The sequence below is a fragment of the Sardina pilchardus genome, chromosome 11, assembly GCF_963854185.1.
Source record: "Sardina pilchardus chromosome 11, fSarPil1.1, whole genome shotgun sequence".
NCBI classification, from domain to species: domain Eukaryota; kingdom Metazoa; phylum Chordata; class Actinopteri; order Clupeiformes; family Clupeidae; genus Sardina; species Sardina pilchardus.
Genome location: NC_085004.1, coordinates 12320417 through 12338958, shown reverse-complemented (window position 1 = coordinate 12338958; position 18542 = coordinate 12320417). Strand labels below are relative to the sequence as shown.

The 18542-nt window shown below is 48.4% G+C and overlaps 1 protein-coding gene across 6 annotated transcripts in view; it reads left to right on the top strand.

The window, feature by feature from the left end:
- The window catches only part of madd (MAP-kinase activating death domain), a 61587-nt gene that overhangs the window by 23516 nt on the left and 19529 nt on the right, over nt 1–18542 (top strand). For 4 of the 6 annotated variants that reach the window (XM_062548616.1, XM_062548611.1, XM_062548614.1 and 1 more), the window contains 13 exons: nt 1690–1862; nt 2269–2504; nt 3266–3425; nt 3913–4016; nt 4631–4857; nt 5357–5610; nt 6275–6414; nt 7027–7128; nt 13062–13170; nt 14306–14492; nt 14599–14749; nt 15742–15951; nt 17460–17516. In XM_062548616.1, coding sequence (XP_062404600.1) covers nt 1690–1862; nt 2269–2504; nt 3266–3425; nt 3913–4016; nt 4631–4857; nt 5357–5610; nt 6275–6414; nt 7027–7128; nt 13062–13170; nt 14306–14492; nt 14599–14749; nt 15742–15951; nt 17460–17516 — 2110 coding nt within the window. The remainder of the gene's footprint in view (nt 1–1689; nt 1863–2268; nt 2505–3265; nt 3426–3912; nt 4017–4630; nt 4858–5356; nt 5611–6274; nt 6415–7026; nt 7129–13061; nt 13171–14305; nt 14493–14598; nt 14750–15741; nt 15952–17459; nt 17517–18542) is intronic. The other 2 variants (XM_062548612.1, XM_062548613.1) reach the window with 2 other exon arrangements.

The window sequence follows — 18542 nt, the reverse complement described above, 5'->3', positions numbered from 1 at the left end:
CTCTGGTCCCAATCCCGCACAGTGATTGGCTCCTGTTGGCTTCTGTCACGTGACTTTTTCGTGCCATCTCTCTTGTCCTCCCTTCAGTGTCTGGTTAGGTTGACTGCCATCACCCAAAAGCAGATCTTCGCCTCCGACTCCAAGGTCCCGACAACCAAAAAACAATCCCCCCCCCCTCCCCGCTCAATGGTGTTTTTTGCCCCCAACAGCACCTTCCAGGCAGCACAGCCTAAAAGGCACTACCTTTACCCTATTCTTAACCTTAACCCCCTCAACCCTCATCCTACCCTAAAACTGAGGGGAGTAGTGCCTTGAAGGCAGCGCTGCCTGGAAGGCACCATTGAGGGCATATAATACCAAAGACGACCCCCCCCCCCATCTCTCCCTGCCCCGGAATGTTGCCATGCCCACTGCACGGACCCCTTTCAACCCCCCCCCCCCCCCCCCCCCCATCTCCTTAGACCCTTTGCCTGTTTCTCATCTGCTGTTTGTTCCACCTGTGCCCCATGGATTGAGATGTCCACAGCCTTGCGACGGACTAAATCACTTCCTCCGCTCCCCACTCACACAGTGCTCAAGTTTGGCTCAAGCATGACCGAATGTGCTGGTGCAGTTACTGGTGATGTCTGTTGTGCTTTTAAACCAAAGCATTCTCAGAAAGACAGTAAAAAAAAGCAGTCTCATAAATGGAACGGATAATTGTCTGGCTTTTAGAATGTTAGCTGTTGTTGTTGCTGCGTGCCCGTAAGCAGACTGACTTGACCGAATTAGCGGTTGCCGCGCTAAGCGAATCATTAACCAAGAGGTTGCCAGCATTCCCAGAGTGCTTCCTTAAATGGCTTGTGTGGTGAATCCTCCCCTGAATCCACCCCCTCTCTCTCTTCTCTCTCCCCCCCTCTCTCTCTCTCTCTCTCCTGACCCTCTCTCTGACCCTTAAATCCTCAGGACAGCACTCTCATGTCAGGCATTAGTCTCCTCAGAGAAGCCTTGCGTATCTACGTTCAGCTCTCTCACCTGGAGTTGAATGTGTGCTTCCTCCTCCTGCCTAGCCAAGCGGCTACCACTTGCTAATGTTAAAATGCAGTACACCACTTGCTAATGTTAAAATGTTAAACACTACTGTGGTCTGAGAGGGGACTCTAGATACTCCCAATCTCGCCCAAATGAAGTCAGCATTATTTATCTCACTATTCACCTGCTCTGCTCTGGAGGCGCTAGTCAGTTAAGTTAGCCAAGGCCCTAGCAGGGCCAAGGTGGGTTAGCTGAGGCCCTAGCAGGGCCCAGCCAGGTCAGCTAAGACGCTAGCAGGGCCCAGCCAGGGGTGCATTTCCCAAAACCATAGTTGCTAACCTGTTAGCAATTGGAAATTGCAACTAAGTTGCTAACTTAGTTAGGAAATGCACCCCAGGTTAGCGAAGATGCTAGCAGGGTCAAGTCAGGTTAGCGAAGACGCTAGCAGGGCCCGGTCAGGTTAGCGAAGACGCTAGCAGGGCCCAGTCAGGTTAGCTGCCAAGCTGCCAAGCTGCCAGACTCAAGCTGATGCCTGAGGTGACTGTGCTGCTGAGTCACACCCCTCCCCCCTCAACCCCCGCCCCACCCCAATCAGACATGACTCCTCTAACATCATCTTCTTCCTTCCTCTTCCCTCGGCCTCTTCATCTGTCCATCTCTCCGTCCGTCCTGGCGTAGGCGCTGGCCAGCATGAGTCTCAACACGCAGCCCATCCTCAACTTCGAGAAGTTCCAGGAGGGCCATGAGCTGCCGTTGCTCCCACCGGGGCGGGACAAGGCCTCGCCGTCCTCCACCGAGTTCAACCCCCTCATCTACGGCAACGACGTCGACTCTGTGGACGTGGCCACCAGGCAAGGCTTGCGAAATGCTTCATGTCGCACCTCTTGTTTTCTTTCTCTTTCTCTTTTTTTTAAGTCAAGGGGGCAACTGCTAAGTGATGATAAGTGCCCCTTTTTTCCCTTAGTGTTCCTGAAGTGCTTGAAAGTTCCATGTAATTGCCTGTATTTTTCCTCCCCCCTGAAAGGCTCTTTGAAAAACACAACTTTGATAAAAAGATCCTGCTGTGCTCAGACTCAGTCTGCCCTTTATTGAGCCCGTTTGGCCCAGCAGTTCACCACAGCCTGTTTTTTCCATTTCATCTTTGCATTTCAAAGTGTTGCATGCCGTAATTGTCCTGGAGCGCTCCAGCTCATCATCGCCCTCTCTCCCTCCCTCTCTCTCTCCCTCCCTCGCTCTCTCCCTTCGTCTCGTCCTCAGGGTTGCCATGGTGAGGTTCTTCAACTCGCCGAACGTTCTGCAGGGGTTCCAGATGCACACGCGCACACTGCGCCTCTTCCCGCGGCCCGTGGTGGCGTTCCAGGCCACCTCCTTCCTGGCCTCCCGGCCGCGCCGCTCCGGCTTCGCCGACAAGCTTTCACACACGCAGGCCGTGGAGTACTACGGGGAGTGGGCCCTCAACCCCACCAACCTGGCCTTCCAGAGGATCCACAACAGTAAGGACTCCCCCACTATAGCACTGCACTACACTGCACTATACTACACTACACTACACTACACTGTGGTGTGTGTGTGTGTGTGTGTGTGTGTGTGTGTGTGCGTGTGTCTGGGGGAGGGTTCATGGTCACAGCATTTCTGTAAATTTGCCTCTGCCTCATATCTATGTTGAGCCTCTGGCTCTGTCTATCTCTGCCTGTTATGAAGAAGAATAAGTGTCTGTTCCTTTTGTTCCCATCATATTGTTATCGTTTCGTACATGACAGCAGTTCAATTTGATTTACACCATCAGACAGCAGAATAACAAGGAATAATAAGTAGAAGCATGAAGGACAAAAAACAAATCAATAAAATAAATAATGAAATAAAAAAAATAAACACTGACAAGATGCTGTTGGTTGTGCCTTTGACTTGATTTTTTGGTTTTAAGAAATTTGTGGGTCTCTCTCCCCGTCTCCATCCCTCTCTCTCCTCTCTCTCCTCCTCTCCCTCCCTCCCACCCTCTCTCCTCTCCTCTTTCCCCCTCTACCCTCTCTCCTCCTCTTCCTCCCTCTCTCCCCCTCTCTCCTCCTCTCCCTCCTCTCCCTCCCTCTCTCCTCTCCTCTCTCTCCTCTCTCCTCTCTCCCCCTCTACCCTCTCTCCTCCTCTCCCTCCCTCTCTCCTCTCCTCTCTCCTCCTCTCCCTCCCTCCCACCCCCTCTCCTCTCCTCTCCCCCTCTCCCTCTCTCCCTCCCTCTCTCCTCTCCTCCTCTGGGCACCAGATGTGTTTGATCCCTCTCTGATCGGAGACAAGCCCAAGTGGTACGCACACCAGCTGCAGCCGGTCTTCTACCGCGTGTACGACGGCTCGTCTCAGCTGGCCGAGGCCATCAGCGGCCCGCTCGAGGAAGAGGCCAACGACTCGGACCCAACCGATGACAGGTGCGCACCGCACCTCACACACACAGACACACAGACACACAGACACACAGACACACAGACACACAGACACACAGACACACAGACACACAGACACACACACACACACACAGCCCAGTCACAGGTGATGGTCATTTTGATACCACAGATTAATGAAGACCCAGTCAGACCACAGAGTAGGATAAATCAGGAACAGAGGTTTATTTACAATGATGCTCATCAAAGGAGAGGCAGCATGACTTCACCTAAAGATCCACCAGCTGCTCCAACTAGACCAGGACATAGTTAGGGTTTAAGTGTCCTTCCAGGCTGTCTGTGTGTGTGTGTGATGAACAGCAATAGGAGACTAATGCACAGCAGAACAGGGCTGTAATGGAACATGTGTCGAATGATTTATTACGAACTCTTCTGGAAGTGTCTAGAGTAGTAATCAGCCTGTTGAATGTTTCTGATTTGTGTTTGTGTGTGTGTGTGTGTGTGTGTTATATAGTGGCAGTGACAGTGAAGGCTATGATGACTCCAGTTCGTCCTACTCCTCCCTGGGGGACTTTGTGAATGAGATGATCAAGGGGGACATATCGGGAGACACTCCAAGTAAGTCGTTGGCTTCTGCGGTAAATCGAGCCAAACATCATTTACATCATTGCATCGTGCTGCAATTGAGATTTATTTGCAGTGTCTTAATGAGATACTGCTGTTATGGTCGGTACATCTTATGAACGTTGTTTGTCTTTTGTACAGTTCTATTATTGCTTGCATATGTGTCCTAAATAATGTGCATTGTCTGTGTATTTGACGTTGTATTTGTGATATTTTCTGAATGTTGTTTAGTATATTAATTGTCTATATATCATCTTTACTACTAGAGTGATGGCATTGGCCAGAGCCAAACTCCTTGTGTGTACTAACTCACTTATATAAAAACGGACAATCTGGTACCGTGGTTTCTATCATGGATAGTAAAACACCTGATTGTGATTCTGTGTGTTTGTCGTGTAACGGAATGATTCTGTGGTCGTCGTGTAACAGAGTATTTTTGTGTGTTTGTTGTCTGACGGAGTGTTTTTTGTGTTCGTTGTGTAACGGAGTGTTTATTTTGTTCATTGTGTGACGGAGTGTTTTTTGTATTTGTTGTGTGATGGAGTGTTTGTGTGCACGTCGCGTAACGGAGTGTTTGTGTGTTCGTTGTGTCCGTTGCTTGTCCCCAGATGTGGATCCGCTGGGGCACGCAGCGCTGGGGGACGCCAGTGAGGTGGAGTTCCACGACTTCCAGGAGTACAAGGAGGGGGAGGAGCCTACGGAGACCGCGGCGGAGGCGGAGCCGGAGGGCGAGGGGGAGGGTCCGGCGGAGGCCTCGGAGGGCCAGCCGCTGCGCTCTAGCTCCAGCACCACGGCCAGCTCCAGCCCCAGCACCATCATCCAGGGGGTAAACCACGTCAGTACTGCTGAAATGACACCACACACTGGGTCTGTGGGGTAAACCATGTCAGTACTGCTGAAATGACACCACACACTGGGTCTGTGGGGTAAACCACGTCAGTACTGCTGAAATGACACCACACACTGGGTCTGTGGGGTAAACCATGTCAGTACTGCTGAAATGACACCACACACTGGGTCTGTGGGGTAAACCACGTCAGTACTGCTGAAATGACACCACACTATGGGTCTGTGGGGTAAACCACGTCAGTACTGCTGAAATGACACCACACAATGGGTCTGTGGGGTAAACCACGTCAGTACTGCTGAAATGACACCACACACTGGGTCTGTGGGATGGGGGGTAAACCACGTCAGTACTGCTGAAATGACACCACGTCAGTACTGCTGAAATGACACCACACACTGGGTCTGTGGGATGGGGATGTTTGTTGTGTTGTGTTGTGGTTGGTGTCTCCCTGTAGTGTTCTGATAGGTCTGCCCCTCTTCCTTAGGAGCAGCCTGAGCCTGCTGAGATGGAGGCCTCTGCCAGCGCCGCCCTCAAGAACGCTGTCCCGGGATTGGCTGGCCAGCCTTTCTCCCGCCCCAGCCCTGAGCCCGCCTCCTCGGACCCGGCCAATAAGAAGAAGGAGTATGATAACCCTTACTTCGAGCCTCAGTACGGCTTCCCTGCGGAGGACGATGCAGACAGTGAGGAGCAGGAGGAGAGCTACACCCCACGCTTTAGCCAGAACCTCAACGGAAACAAGTACGTGCACACACACACACACACACACACACACACCACACACTCTCTGGGGGTCCCTCTCAAACAAGTACGTGCACACACACCACACACTCTCTTGGGTCCCACTCCAACAAGTACATACACACACACACACACTCCCTGCTCCCTCTTCAACAGCTCATTCAACAAGTATCCGCACACACACACACACACACACACACACACACCACACTTTCTGGGCTCCCACTCCAACAAGTATGCACACACACACACACACATACACAGACGCACACACTCTGCTCCCACTCCAATAGCTCATTCAACAAGTCTCTCTCCTCGGTCTCACTCCAACAAGTACATGCACACACTCTCTGTGCTCCCACCCCAACAAGTATGTGCACACACACTCCCTGGGGCAGTGAAAGCAAGGGTGTGTACTTTAGGGACATGATGTGTACCCGTACTTGGCTGGGTGTACTGGGTCACTGGGTGTATCTACTAAATCATAATTGGTTATTTGTGAACCATTCAGTTGTGAAGGTTCTGTCTTCTGTTGTGTCATCTTATTGCCCTAATTTCTCTTGTACTGTACTTGGCTGGTTTTCTCCTACTGCTGGTTTTGACCTCTGACACCTCTCCCACTTCTTCTTGTCCTCATTCTGTGCTGTGCGATTGCTTCTCCCAGGCCACAGCGCCCCCTACGGCCCAGCAGTCTCAAGCTGCCAGGGGAGTCGGACGGCGAGGGAGACTCGCGCAACAGCTCCCCCAACTCCACCATCTCCAACAACAGCGGCGACGGATTCGGAGGCCTCATGTCATTTGCCAGTAAGGCTGTAGTCATTGATCGATTTTTGGATGGATGGATCCATTAGGAAGCCTATTATACATTAAGATGAAGTGATGAAATGAATGCGATAATTGAATATTCCAGACATTCTTGGTAATGTGTGAGTACAGCTCCTCTCAGAGCCTCATGATACTGTGTGCAAAGATGCCTCTCAGGTGCTCCTCCCCCTAATGGGACTGTTCCATTACATGGTATCAGCTCAACTCAACTCCACTCTACTCACTTTTTTTGGTTGTCCATTAGCAAACACTGGTACCTGGTACTGTCTTTGGTATCACCTCTGTTGAGGTTCCAAGCTGAGCTGAGGTGATACTAAAACATGACAATGACATTACAGTTGTTTTCTTCAGCGTTGCTATTGCTATGGCAATTGGTTAGCTAATGGGGGTACTTTGTTGCAGTGGAAAACGGACACCTGGTACTAAAATCGAGGAGATTCGAGTTGAGCTGATTCCATGCTGTGGAAAAGCCCCATACGTTTCCCCAGCTGTGTGACTGAAACAGTGGCTGTGGATTAGACTGTCTGGGCAGTCTTCTCTAAAGGCTGTGTGTGTGTGTGTGTGTGTGTGTGTGTGTGTGTGTGTTTTCAGGTAACCTGTACAAGAACCATGGCACCAGCTTCAGCCTGTCCAACTTGGCTCTGCCCAACAAGGCCGCCAGGGAGAAGGCCACGCCTTTCCCCAGCCTCAAAGGTAGATCGCCAGCACCCCTCTCCTCCCCTCCCCTCCCCTCTCCTCCGTCTCTCTCTCTCCCTCCCCTCTCTGTCCATTCATCTGTCCTGTCCTGTTCTGTCCGGTCTGATCTGCCCTGCTCTCCTCCAGATGACCACACTTCATTCATCTCCTCATCCATTCCCCAGCACTCAGCTCTCTTCTCACCCCCTCTCTCCCTCCTCCAGATGATCCCTCGCTCTCCTTCTTCTCTCTGTCTCTCTTTCTTTCTCTCCCTCTCCCTTTCTCTCCCTGTTTCCTTGTATCTCTCTCTCTCTCTTTCCTTCTCTTGCAGTCTCTCCCTCTCTCTCTCTCTCTCTCTCTGATGTATCGCTCTGCTCTTACTTTCTCCATCTTTTTATGTAGGTACTGTACAAAGTGGAACTTGGAGATATTAATGTAGCAAGTGTGTAGGTAGTACAGCCAGTGCATAGCCATACTCTGAGGAGAAAGTACACATACACATCAGATAAATCTCCATGCATCACTGGAATAATTAGTTTTGTTTGCTTCATGGATCAACAAGATTTGTTTTAAGAGCACTCAGCAGGATTGTTTATCTCCATCTAGTATCTGTTCACCACCTGAATCACCATTAAGTGCAGCCTATACATTTTACTTAGTGCATTCACTGCAGAGGAACATATACGTTTTACAAAGGTCCTCTTTATCTTAAACTCACATCTCAGCATTGCAGGCGTTGAGCTAAAGTCTCATACATGAATCGTAAGGCTGGAAATTGTTCCTGAATCCTTTTTTTGGTTCCTCACTCTCTCTGTTTCTTTGCTTCTTCTTCTTCTTTCCCCCCAATGCCCTGATTTTGCATTTGATTTCTGACATTATTTGACCCCAAGAGTACTTTAATTTTGACCTAGAGGAAGTGGAGGAAGGTTGGTGGGAATGCTTCATTCCTTGTCTCCCCTTGTGTAGTTCAAACATGGCACTATTACGGAAGTGAACGCAATGCCTCGTTAACAATGATTTAAAAGACTTTAATTGCCATTTCTTTATTTATTTAACATACCCTGAAATACCCCGTTTTTAAGCAATGCTCCTGCATAGTCTCCGCATTGTGTGGGAACGCGGGTGCTCTGTAGACTGGCATTGGGGAGAGCGTAATGGCATGCGTCTAACTCATGCACTTCATGGAAATAGCTGCCATAAGTCCTGTGATGTCCTCTGCCATGACTTCTTTTTGAAATGGGTTGATGTTACTTGTCTTTGTCGCTCAGACGACGATGATGATGATGATGATGATGATGATGCTGATGAGCCTGAAAGCCCGGGTACGTGTTCACTGTGTGAAACCCTGCCCTGCCCCCCCCTCTACCCCTCCTGGTTTGGTGTGGTAGTTTGCTGTGTATCTCCATAGCCCTCCCCCCATTAACTTTGACTCCTGCAGTAAACCCTATGAGAAGCCTCTCAGAGCTGCTGGTAGTCTAAACATGGCTCAGGTGAAAGCGAGCCAACATATGCCTGCTCTTGTGATCGTACACCCACTCCCCCTTCCACCCACTATCTCCCGTCTGCTTCTCTTCTTGGACTGGGGGTTTGGGTCTTGATCATTCTCTCTCTCTCTCTCTCTCTCTCTCTCTCTCTCTCTGGCTCTTTCTCTCTCTTTATCTCTCTCTCTGGCTCTGAGGACCTCAGAAGCCTCTTGGAATGAGATGTGGTGTGGTGTGGTGTGGTTTGTTTTGGTTTGTCTATCCACAGCTGCCAATGGTAGTTCAGGGTCCATTCCATTTCAATTGTGCAGTTTCTGGCAATTCCTGTCAAAGAAACTTTGAAAATTGGATGTTGATTGTTGAAACCAAGTGGATGCTGTTAAGGTGGTCCCACTACGTGTTTTATTTTGTGGTATTGAAATGGAATGGGTAAGTTGCCCTGTTCCAGGGCGAAGGGTTCATTAACCCTTCGGCTGCTGTGTGTGTGTGCGGGTCCAGTTGCTGTCGACAGCGGTGCAGGGCTGGTGCGGACGGTTTGTGTGGGACTGGACTACGGCCCGCCCACTGTTATCACTGCCAGCAAAGCTGTGTGGGAGAGAAAGTCAGGAGTTGGACCACATGACTGGAACCAACATCTGCCCAGTCTCTGTATCAGTGCATTCCAGATTTCGGCCTCTGAAAGCTCTATATTTTCTTGGCAGACACATACACACATATGCACAGACACACACACACATACACACACATACTCTCATACACACACACTCACACATTTCCTTCAATTTCCTAAATGTGCACTCAAAGGAAATTGCAGCGTTCATCTTGTGTGGTGTAACACAATTCTGTCTCATAAAGTGGTCTCTAATGTGCTCTTCCTGTCATTAAAAGTGCTTTTAACCTAATATGGTTCTTCTCGAACGTGCCCTCAAAGCACACAGCTCATCTTTTTGGTGTGTCACCGTGGTCACCATGACCTTTTTATGAGCTGGAGAGGATCCATTTTGCGCAGATGTTAAGCAGGTCTTGATCATAAACCTGACAGCTTCCATTTTGTTTAGTATCAGCAGATGCCATTTTGGAGTAGTTGGAGCATATGTTTTAGTTATCTTTGGATTAGGTTCACTTTATTTGCAAAGCATGCTGTCTGTTTTTTTTTTTTTTTTTGCTTTCATATGTGAAGAAAATAGGACCATTACGCCTCTATTAGGAAGCTTTTTTCTTTACTCATGAAAATTGTAGTTGCTAGGGTATTTCCAGCTGGTCGGCCCAAAACAAAGTTAAATATTGTCTTTACTCCCACACAAAACAGCTTGATGTAGTCTTCAGAACACCCAGTAGAACAAGCAGGTGTCGCACCTGCGCAGTTCTACTCTGGAATGTGCTTTCTCTCTCTCTCTCTCCCTTCCTCTGCTTCTCTCGCTCTCTCTCTCTCTTTCTGTCTCTCTCTGTCTCTCCTGTATCTATGGACCTCTCTTTCTCTGTGTGCTCTGTTGGTGTGTACGTACATGTGTCTGGTGTTTGTGGGCTGATGTTTGGACTGGTTCTGTCTGGGCCGGTGCCACTCTCTGTCATTCTTTTCCACTGCACTAATTCTGGGTTTTGTGTCCAGTATTTGGGCTAAATTCTCTAATGGAGATTATAACAGAGGTCGGCCCGGGGAGCGGAGAAGGTGGGTTCCGCCCTTTGCTGCGCGAGCTGCATGCTTCTCCTCCAAAAGCCAGTCGACTACATCTCCCAGCATCCTCCCCTTCTCACTGCGCCATTGCTTCCTGTTCATCCACCCATTACCGTCCCACCTTTTCAGAGACGCCACCAGTCAACACATTGCTGCAGTTGCGTGTGTCGGCGGTCATTCATCAGAGGGAGACAGAAGACTCGTCTCACCTGCCCCTCTCACCTGTTGTGTGTCCTGTCAGGGTTGGGCCCATTACACACACAAAATACACACTCCCAGTGTTTCCCCAGTGATGCTAGTCAGGCATGAAGACACAAACCAAGAGCTATGCAGTCAGGAAACACCATGAAATATTAATGAACTTCAGAACCTTGTAGCGATTACAGACAAAATATGCCTTGCAAAAATGTCACACGTGCGACAAAGTTAAACTGATCTCAACTCTAGTTTTACTAAACAAGAGAGGCCTTCCTTTTAAACTTGAGTCTTAATGAAGCACTCTTGCCTGCGAGTTAGTCAAAGCCTCTACTGCATGATGCCTCACGGCTGGGATGATCCGTGTAAGGAGATGACGGACGCGAGGAACAGCCAGATGATCCCGGGCTGGCCTAGTTGGCGTCGGGTCAGTCTCGGGGGGAGGCCAGCAGAAAGAGGAGAGTATTGGCCTGCAGAAGCTCTGATCTGATTAGGACACGTGGCTTCAGCCAGGGAGGAGATCAGGTTCCCACGCGGGAGGTTCTCACTTCTCCTTTTGTTTACTTAGAGACGGCGCTGTCGGGTTACATATTGACCCAAGATGCCCTTTTATGTACTGGGCAGAGCCGCGTTCAATATTTGTTTTTGTGGGTGGGTCTGATGCCTTCAAGCAGAGGAAATATTTTCTAAATGAGTCAGTTTGCAGATGCTGCTGTCATGAAGTCTGGCAATGTTGGCCTCGTGATGGTCCAGCAAGTTGCATCTTCAGAAATGTTTTTCCCTGCATTAAAAAAACAAAACAAGTGACTCCTAACTAGAGACAGGCTTTGCGCTTCAGCTGAAAAGAATCGCTAAGGTGTTCCCCTTTTGTAGAAGTGATGGGAAGACCCTGTTTTTATTTTATTTTATTTATTTTTTTTACCAGAGTTAGAGAAGCAGCCTTTGATGTCGAGACAGTGCAGCTCTTTCAGAGCCTGCGGCAGGCAGGTGACAGCTCTACAGCGCAAGAGCTAAGTAAGGAGTGCACTTGCCAGAGTCGTGCTGTCACACTTGTCTGCTCTGCCTTTCCCTGCTTTTTATTTTCTCTCTTTCTCTTTCAGCACTCACACTAGTTTGTCAGCCTGTTGCATCAGTTTCAGTTGTATATTGAGCCTGCCGGTGAATATGAAATAGAAATTCGAGAGAAATACTGTAGGCTAGCCTATATTTCCTCAAATAGTTTTTTCTGGGTGATAAGTGTGTGTGTTTGAAGGCCACATTTGATATATTGGACTGTGGTCATGGGCCCAACCCTCTCTATGGTGTCCTCATTCAGTGGAAAGAGCGCACCATCATGTGTGTGCGTGTGTGTGTGTGCGCGTGCGTGTGTGTGTATGTGTGTGTCCCACTCGTTCATTCTCCTCATGTATGTGTTTGTTTGGACACACTCACTTCACTGTCTTGTCTACTCATGCAATGGCAGCTGGTCAGTGTGTATGCAGTGCACACACCATTTCCTTCTGTGTGTGTGTGTGTGTATATATATATGCTGCAACGCTCTCACTTGCATCTGTGGTGTATGTGCCCTCATACATTTGAGCAGGCGGGTGTGTGTGTGTGTGTGTGTGTGTGTGTGTGTGTGTGTGAGTACAGCTGAGACCATTAGAATTTGACTCTGATGCTCTTCGCATGACACATGATGCGTTGGTCTTGTTGCCATGTGGATCGTTTCTCACTCCTCTTGTCACTCTTCAGTCGTGTGTGTGTGTGTGTGTGTGTGTGTGTGTGTGTGTGTGTGTGTGTGTGTGTGTGTGTGTGTGTGAATGTATGTGTGTGGATCTCTGTTGCCAAATGGCACTGTTGTGTTCTCTGCAACTCCCACCTGTAGTCTGGTCTAATCTTCTCCTCTGCTCTTCTCCCTCCTCCTCCCTCTGTGGGTCCTGTAGTGTCAGTAGCCCTGTGCTGTACTTACTGTAGAATAGCCTTTTCTTGTCACTTCCGCAACTGTGGATGCAATGTTTTTCTCTTTCAGAGGTGTTTGTGTATTTCCATCTGTGTGTGTGGGCGATGCGAAATTGTGTGTGTGTGTGTGTGTGTGTGTGTGTGTTGAGTGTGTTACTGTAAATCTGTTTGTTGTCTGTTGTATGTGAATCTATTCGTGTAGGGTGTGTCCATTGTGCATGTTGTTGAATTACAGGTCTGAACAATAGGTGTGTTTTTAGCTTCAAATAGTGTGTTTTGTGCTTTGTGAAAAAGAATACCTTTTCTTTATTCATTTTATTTTCCTGTCAAAATATTTGTCTGCACATGTGTTTTCTGTAGAGTAGTAGTGTGTATGCATGCATTGGGGTTGAAAGGTGTGTGTGTGTGTGTGTGTGTGTGTGTGTGTGTGTGTGTGTGTGTGTGTGTGTGTGTGTGTGTGTGTGTGTGTGTGTGTGTGTGTGTGTGTGTGTGTGTGTGTGTGTGTGTGTGTGTGTGTGTGTGTGTGTGTGTGTGTGTGTGTGTGTGTGTGTGCGTGTGCGTGTGTGTTTGGGAGAGAGAGAGAGAGAGAGAGAGAGTGCGAGAGACTCAGTTTCCCTGTGACCAGTGGCCAGTCCTCACACTCAGTTTGGCCCTTACAGGGGCCCGTGGTCCCAGAGCTCTTGTGGACCAGAAGTCATCGGTCATCAAGCACAGCCCTACTGTAAAGAGAGAATCCCCCTCCCCTCAGGGGAAGGCCAACAACACCAGGTCAGACACTCCAATCTTGCTCTCTCATAGTAACTATGGCACTCAAAGACTATGTATACCAATCTAACACAACCCATGCCAATCTAACTCTAGCTATGCCAATCTAACACTAGCTATATCACTCAAAGATTACGTACACCAATCTAACACTAACTATACCAACTTAACACTTCCCCTGACTCTAAAACTAGCTATACCAATCTAACACTAGCTATACCACTCTTACACTAGCTGTAGTCCCAATGTAACATTAGCTATAGCACTCTAACACTAGCTATTTTGCCAAGTAATGGTAGTTATACCACTCTAACGCTAACTATATACCAATCTGGCGCTAGATATAACAATCTAATGCTAGCTGTACTATAACGCTGGCTATACCAATCTTACGCTAGCTATACCACTCTAACACTACCTATTGTATCAATCTAATGCTAGATCTAACATTCTAACACTAGCTATACCAATCTAATGATAGATATTCTATACCACTCTAACACTAACTATACCAATCTAGCGCTAGATATAACAATCTAATGCTAGCTGTTACTCGAAAGCTGGCTATACCAATCTAACGCTAGCTATACCACTCCAACTCTAGCTATTGTATCAATCTGATGCTAGATATACCACTCTAACACTAGGTATACCATGCTAACACTAACTATACTACGCCACTTTAGCATTAGCTATAACACTAGCTAAGTCTTTACCACTCTACAGCTCTAAAGCTCGAGGCATACCTCTCCTATATTGTTTACAGCTGCCATTAGATAACTATGCCCTGGCATAGTGTTTTTTGAAAGGTCCAAGAAGGACTGCCAGATTTATTATTGGATTTCATTAATGACATTAATGCTTTAAAATATGGTCATGAGATTCAACTCCCTAATAACACTCCATAAAAAGTCCAATAGCAAATTTGATTTATGACAATGGTGTTAATGCTATTCTAATACTCGGAGCCAACATTTACATTTCAATTCTACCAGCCACAGTTCAGGTGCAGTTCATATCTACCCAGACCAACCAGTGAATGAAGACAAACGGTGTAAATAAATGATTAGGTGATATGAAACCGCATATGAAAAAGAAAGAAGCTTTACCGCGTGGAGTGTGTGTGTCTGTACTGCAGCGAGAACCAGCAGTTCCTGAAGGAGGTCGTCCAGAGCGTGCTGGAAGGGCAGGGCGTAGGATGGCTCAACATGAAGAAGGTGCGCCGCCTACTGGAGAACGAGCAGCTGCGCGGCTTTGTGCTCAGCAAGCTCAACCGCGCCGTCCAATCAGAAGAGGACGCTCGACAGGAGGTCATCAGGGACGTGGTGAGTGGATGGAAGGGGAAAGGAATGGAAGTGAGTGATGCTTCCGGAAAAGTTAACTTTGGATGGCTTGTCCTTACTTTTCCATCTGCATTCGCCCGTTGTGCAGGAGGTGAACAGGAAGGTGTACAAGGGCATGCTGGACCTGCTGAAGTGTACGGTGTCCAGTTTGGAGCACTCGTACACCAATGCAGGCCTGGGGGGCATGGCCAGTGTCTTCAGCCTGCTGGAGATAGCGCGCACCCACTACCAAACCAAAGGTACAGACACAGCACTACACCACACAGCACAGTCACCCACTACCAAACCAAAGGTACAGACACAACACTACACCACACAGCACAGTCACCCACTACCAAACCAAAGGTACAGACACAGCACTACACCACACAGCACAGTCACCCACTACCAAACCAAAGGTACAGACACAACACTACACCACACAGCACAGTCACCCACTACCAAACCAAAGGTACAGACACAACACTACAACACACAGCACAGTCACCCACTACCAAACCAAAGGTACAGACACAACACTACACCACACAGCACTGCACATTTATCCTGTTTGCTATTACTTTCAGTAAGGTACGTAACCACTATGGTAGTATTTTTGCCAACCTTGATGAGCAACAGAAATGGTAATACATTTTCTGCTGACCTAATCAAAAACTGGAATAATCACCAAAACCTAATCACTGTAGATTGATGCATATTTTGATTACGTTTCTGCAGTACTGTAAGGTGCCTATCTTCTTTGAGTCCCTGTAGGTTGAGAGGGCCTTAAAGGAAAATCCAGCAATTTTTCACATAGATCTCTGTTTCTGTTACCGAGTACTGTCCAAAGAAAAACATCGGTGCTACCTAGCTAGAGTTGTTAGCTGCAGCAACAAGAGCAGCTAAGCAGTTACAGTGCTACACTCACGCAGAAACAGAGATCTATGTGAAAAAATGCCGGAGTTTTCCTTTAATGTCATAACCTCACAATTCCTGTTGTTGTCCTGACCCCCCTAGCTGCTGAACTTCAGCACTGGGCTTCACAGGAGCTCTGACGATCCTCTGTCCTCTGCACTCTGTCTCCACTCCTCTTTCTCTCTGTTCGACTTCTCTTTCTCTCTTTATCTCTCTCTCTCTCTCTCTCCCTCTCTTTCTCTCTCTTTATTTCCATGTCTGTGGTTTTGGTCTTCCTCTTTCCTCTGTCTTCTTTTCCTGTCTCCCTCCTCCACGCTTGTGCGGCGTGCGTCCGCAGAGGCCGAGAAGCGGAAGCGCAGCCCCATGGAGGGCGCCAGCAGCCCGGGCAGCAAGGAGAGCCCATCGGGCCGCATGGAGAGCGCCCGGGCCGCCGGCGTACTGCTGGTTCCTCGGCTCCAACTCCACCCGCCTTCCGTCACCTCCGGGAAGGGCGCGCGCCATTTCGATACCCGCAGTCTGAACGAGGAGAATTTTATTGCGTCCATTGGTGTGTACACCACCCCCTCCCTGACCCAACCCTCCCTGCATGCTCCTGGGGACTCGGGCTTGTTGAAGAGTCCCCACCCCACCCCGGTCTTCCCCCTGGCCTCGACCCACCCCGAGCTCCAAGGGAGACCTGTGTACTTAAATGTTACTCCCTCCAGAAAGGCACTGTCTCACTCTATGCCCCTCAATGGTCTACATCTGTTCAATGGGATCAGTGAAAGCTAAATATGACCAAAGTGTTTTTTTGTTTTTTATTTGTTATCCTGGTATGAAATTCTTGATATTATACATTTATTGCTGTAAGGAATAATTAGCTAAAACCCTTCTAATTGGTGTAGACATACCAGGGGTATATTGTGACACTCTCGCCTACTGGTTTGTGTTGCCCCCCCCCCCCCCCCCCCCCTTGAATGTTCAAAGCGTGCTTTGTGTTGTTGTGTTTATTTTGGAGTCTGTTTGGTTAGACCCACGCCCCCTCTGCTCTAACCCTGTGGATGCATGTTAGCGTAAGTTTCCGTTTAAGAGCTAACCCCAGACCTGCAGCCCTGTGCCCCAGAGAATCGGAGAGGGCCTGGCCGAGACCCGGCCTCTCCAGCATGGCCCCCCCTCCCCCACAGAGCATCTCTCCCCTGTAAACGGCCCAAAGACACAAACAAAGACTTCAACCAGCAGTTCCTTCGGTTTGAGACCGTTGGGGTTGTGTCTTTTTGTTACCCCCACAAGCATGGCATGCAAAGCCAGCCTCGCACCTGGTTTTTGGGCCCGTGTACAGGGAACGGACTTTCCACTTCCACCCCCGTCCCCTGACGCCCACTCTCATAAACCTCCACCTCTCCTCCTGACCTGTGACCTGGTTTTGTTTTGGAGAGATGCACCTTCAATTCTACGGAATGTCCTCTTTTTTTAAGTTTGCACTCCCCCCCTCCTCTGGCTTCTGCAGCGCCCCCATCCCACCCACTGGCTGGATGGCTGGACTCATTCACTCACTCACTCACTAACTCACTCACTCACTCAACCCACTCACCCTCATCTCACGCCTCCTTACTGCAGCTGCCTGAATGTCACCGCTCCCCTGGCTCTGGAGAACCCCTGCCCGTATCCGCCCACCTCTTCCCCAGACAGCTAGCCCACGCCAGCGGCCTCCTGTCTGGGGCCAAAGACGGCCGATGAGCCATAGCCTTTAGACTTCTCTCCCCTGCCCGGGTGGTTCTCTAGCCTCAGGGTGGTCCGGTGCTCTGGATGTTTTGTCATGTGTCTTTGGTAGGCGTGGGAAGCCTGAGATCATCGGTTGCTTTTCTGCAGCGCAACCGAAGCACAACTACTCAGGAGACATTACAAAGCGTCCTAGAGTTGGATGATGATAATGCGCATCGTTTGTTTTTTGAAATCATCTTTACGGTTTTCTGTTGGCTCTCATTAAAATGCTCACCCGCCATAACTGCCAGTTTCAACCAGCTCTCTGACTCTCTCTCTGTCTTTCTCTCCTTGCTTGCAATGCATCTTGGGTAGAATTGTGGAGCAGGCACCAGGATAACAGAAAGCAAAATGCTTTGGAAAAGGAACAGAGTAAGATTCTTCTTGCGCAAAACAGAACTTAGACTCTTTGCAGTCTTTGCAGACCACTCCACTTCCCTTTGACTTGCCTATCTCTTGTCCTCTTCAGAGCTACCCTTGTACCTTAGAGACAAAGCTTTCAACATATAGAACAAATAGTTGACCCAAGAAGTAGAACTTTTAAACTCAACCTCTTACCCTTTGCCACTGTTACTGATGTGTAAACATTTGCTAACTTCTTCCTTGGATTTCATGTAGTTACCCTCTCTTTCTCGCCCGAACAATTCATTATCATACCTGACTCTAGTTGAAAGGTTCTTACTATAGCTGTTTCCCTTGTGTTACATTTCTCGAGTCACTTAAGCTACTCCGCTGTTTTTATTGCTCTGAGATCACTTATTAACTAGGCCTCTCATTGCAGTTAAACCAGATGTTAAACCAGTTTTTAAGTGATGATAGGTACTTCATGCACTAAGTCCTTCTCTTCCTACTAGATTATGTAAATGTGGGCCCATCAGTGTCCATAGAATGTCCATTGCACATTAGTGCTACATAGAGCACTTTCATCTTTCCTAGTCTCTGTTTCTCCTATACACTTCCTCCTGTTCAGAAAAGAGCCCAGTGAAGACCTTTAGGTTGTCTAGATTTCTTTTTCCTCCTCCTATTCATCTCTGAGCTTTTCCTTAAGGAGTGTGTTTGACAATGCAAACAACTGGTAAGATTAAGAAGATATTGTGCCCTTTTAAACTACATTGGGGGCATGATAATCTTACTGTCCTGTGTCATTTTGAGTGGCTGAATTATGCAGCAAATTCAGCAAACAAGTGTCACTGTTTTAAGTAACCGCTTCCAGTAAGTGTGTGTGTGTGTGTATACAGTACAGTATATATTTGTGTCTAAGTGCGCTCCTTTTGTCTGCGTATTACAGCCCTGTGTTAACTGTGTGTGTGTGTGTGTGTGTGTGTGTCTGTCTGTCTGGATGTCGGCTGCTGAGTGTGTGTGGTGTTGAGCTGATCGCCTCGATTCCCTGTCAGTGTC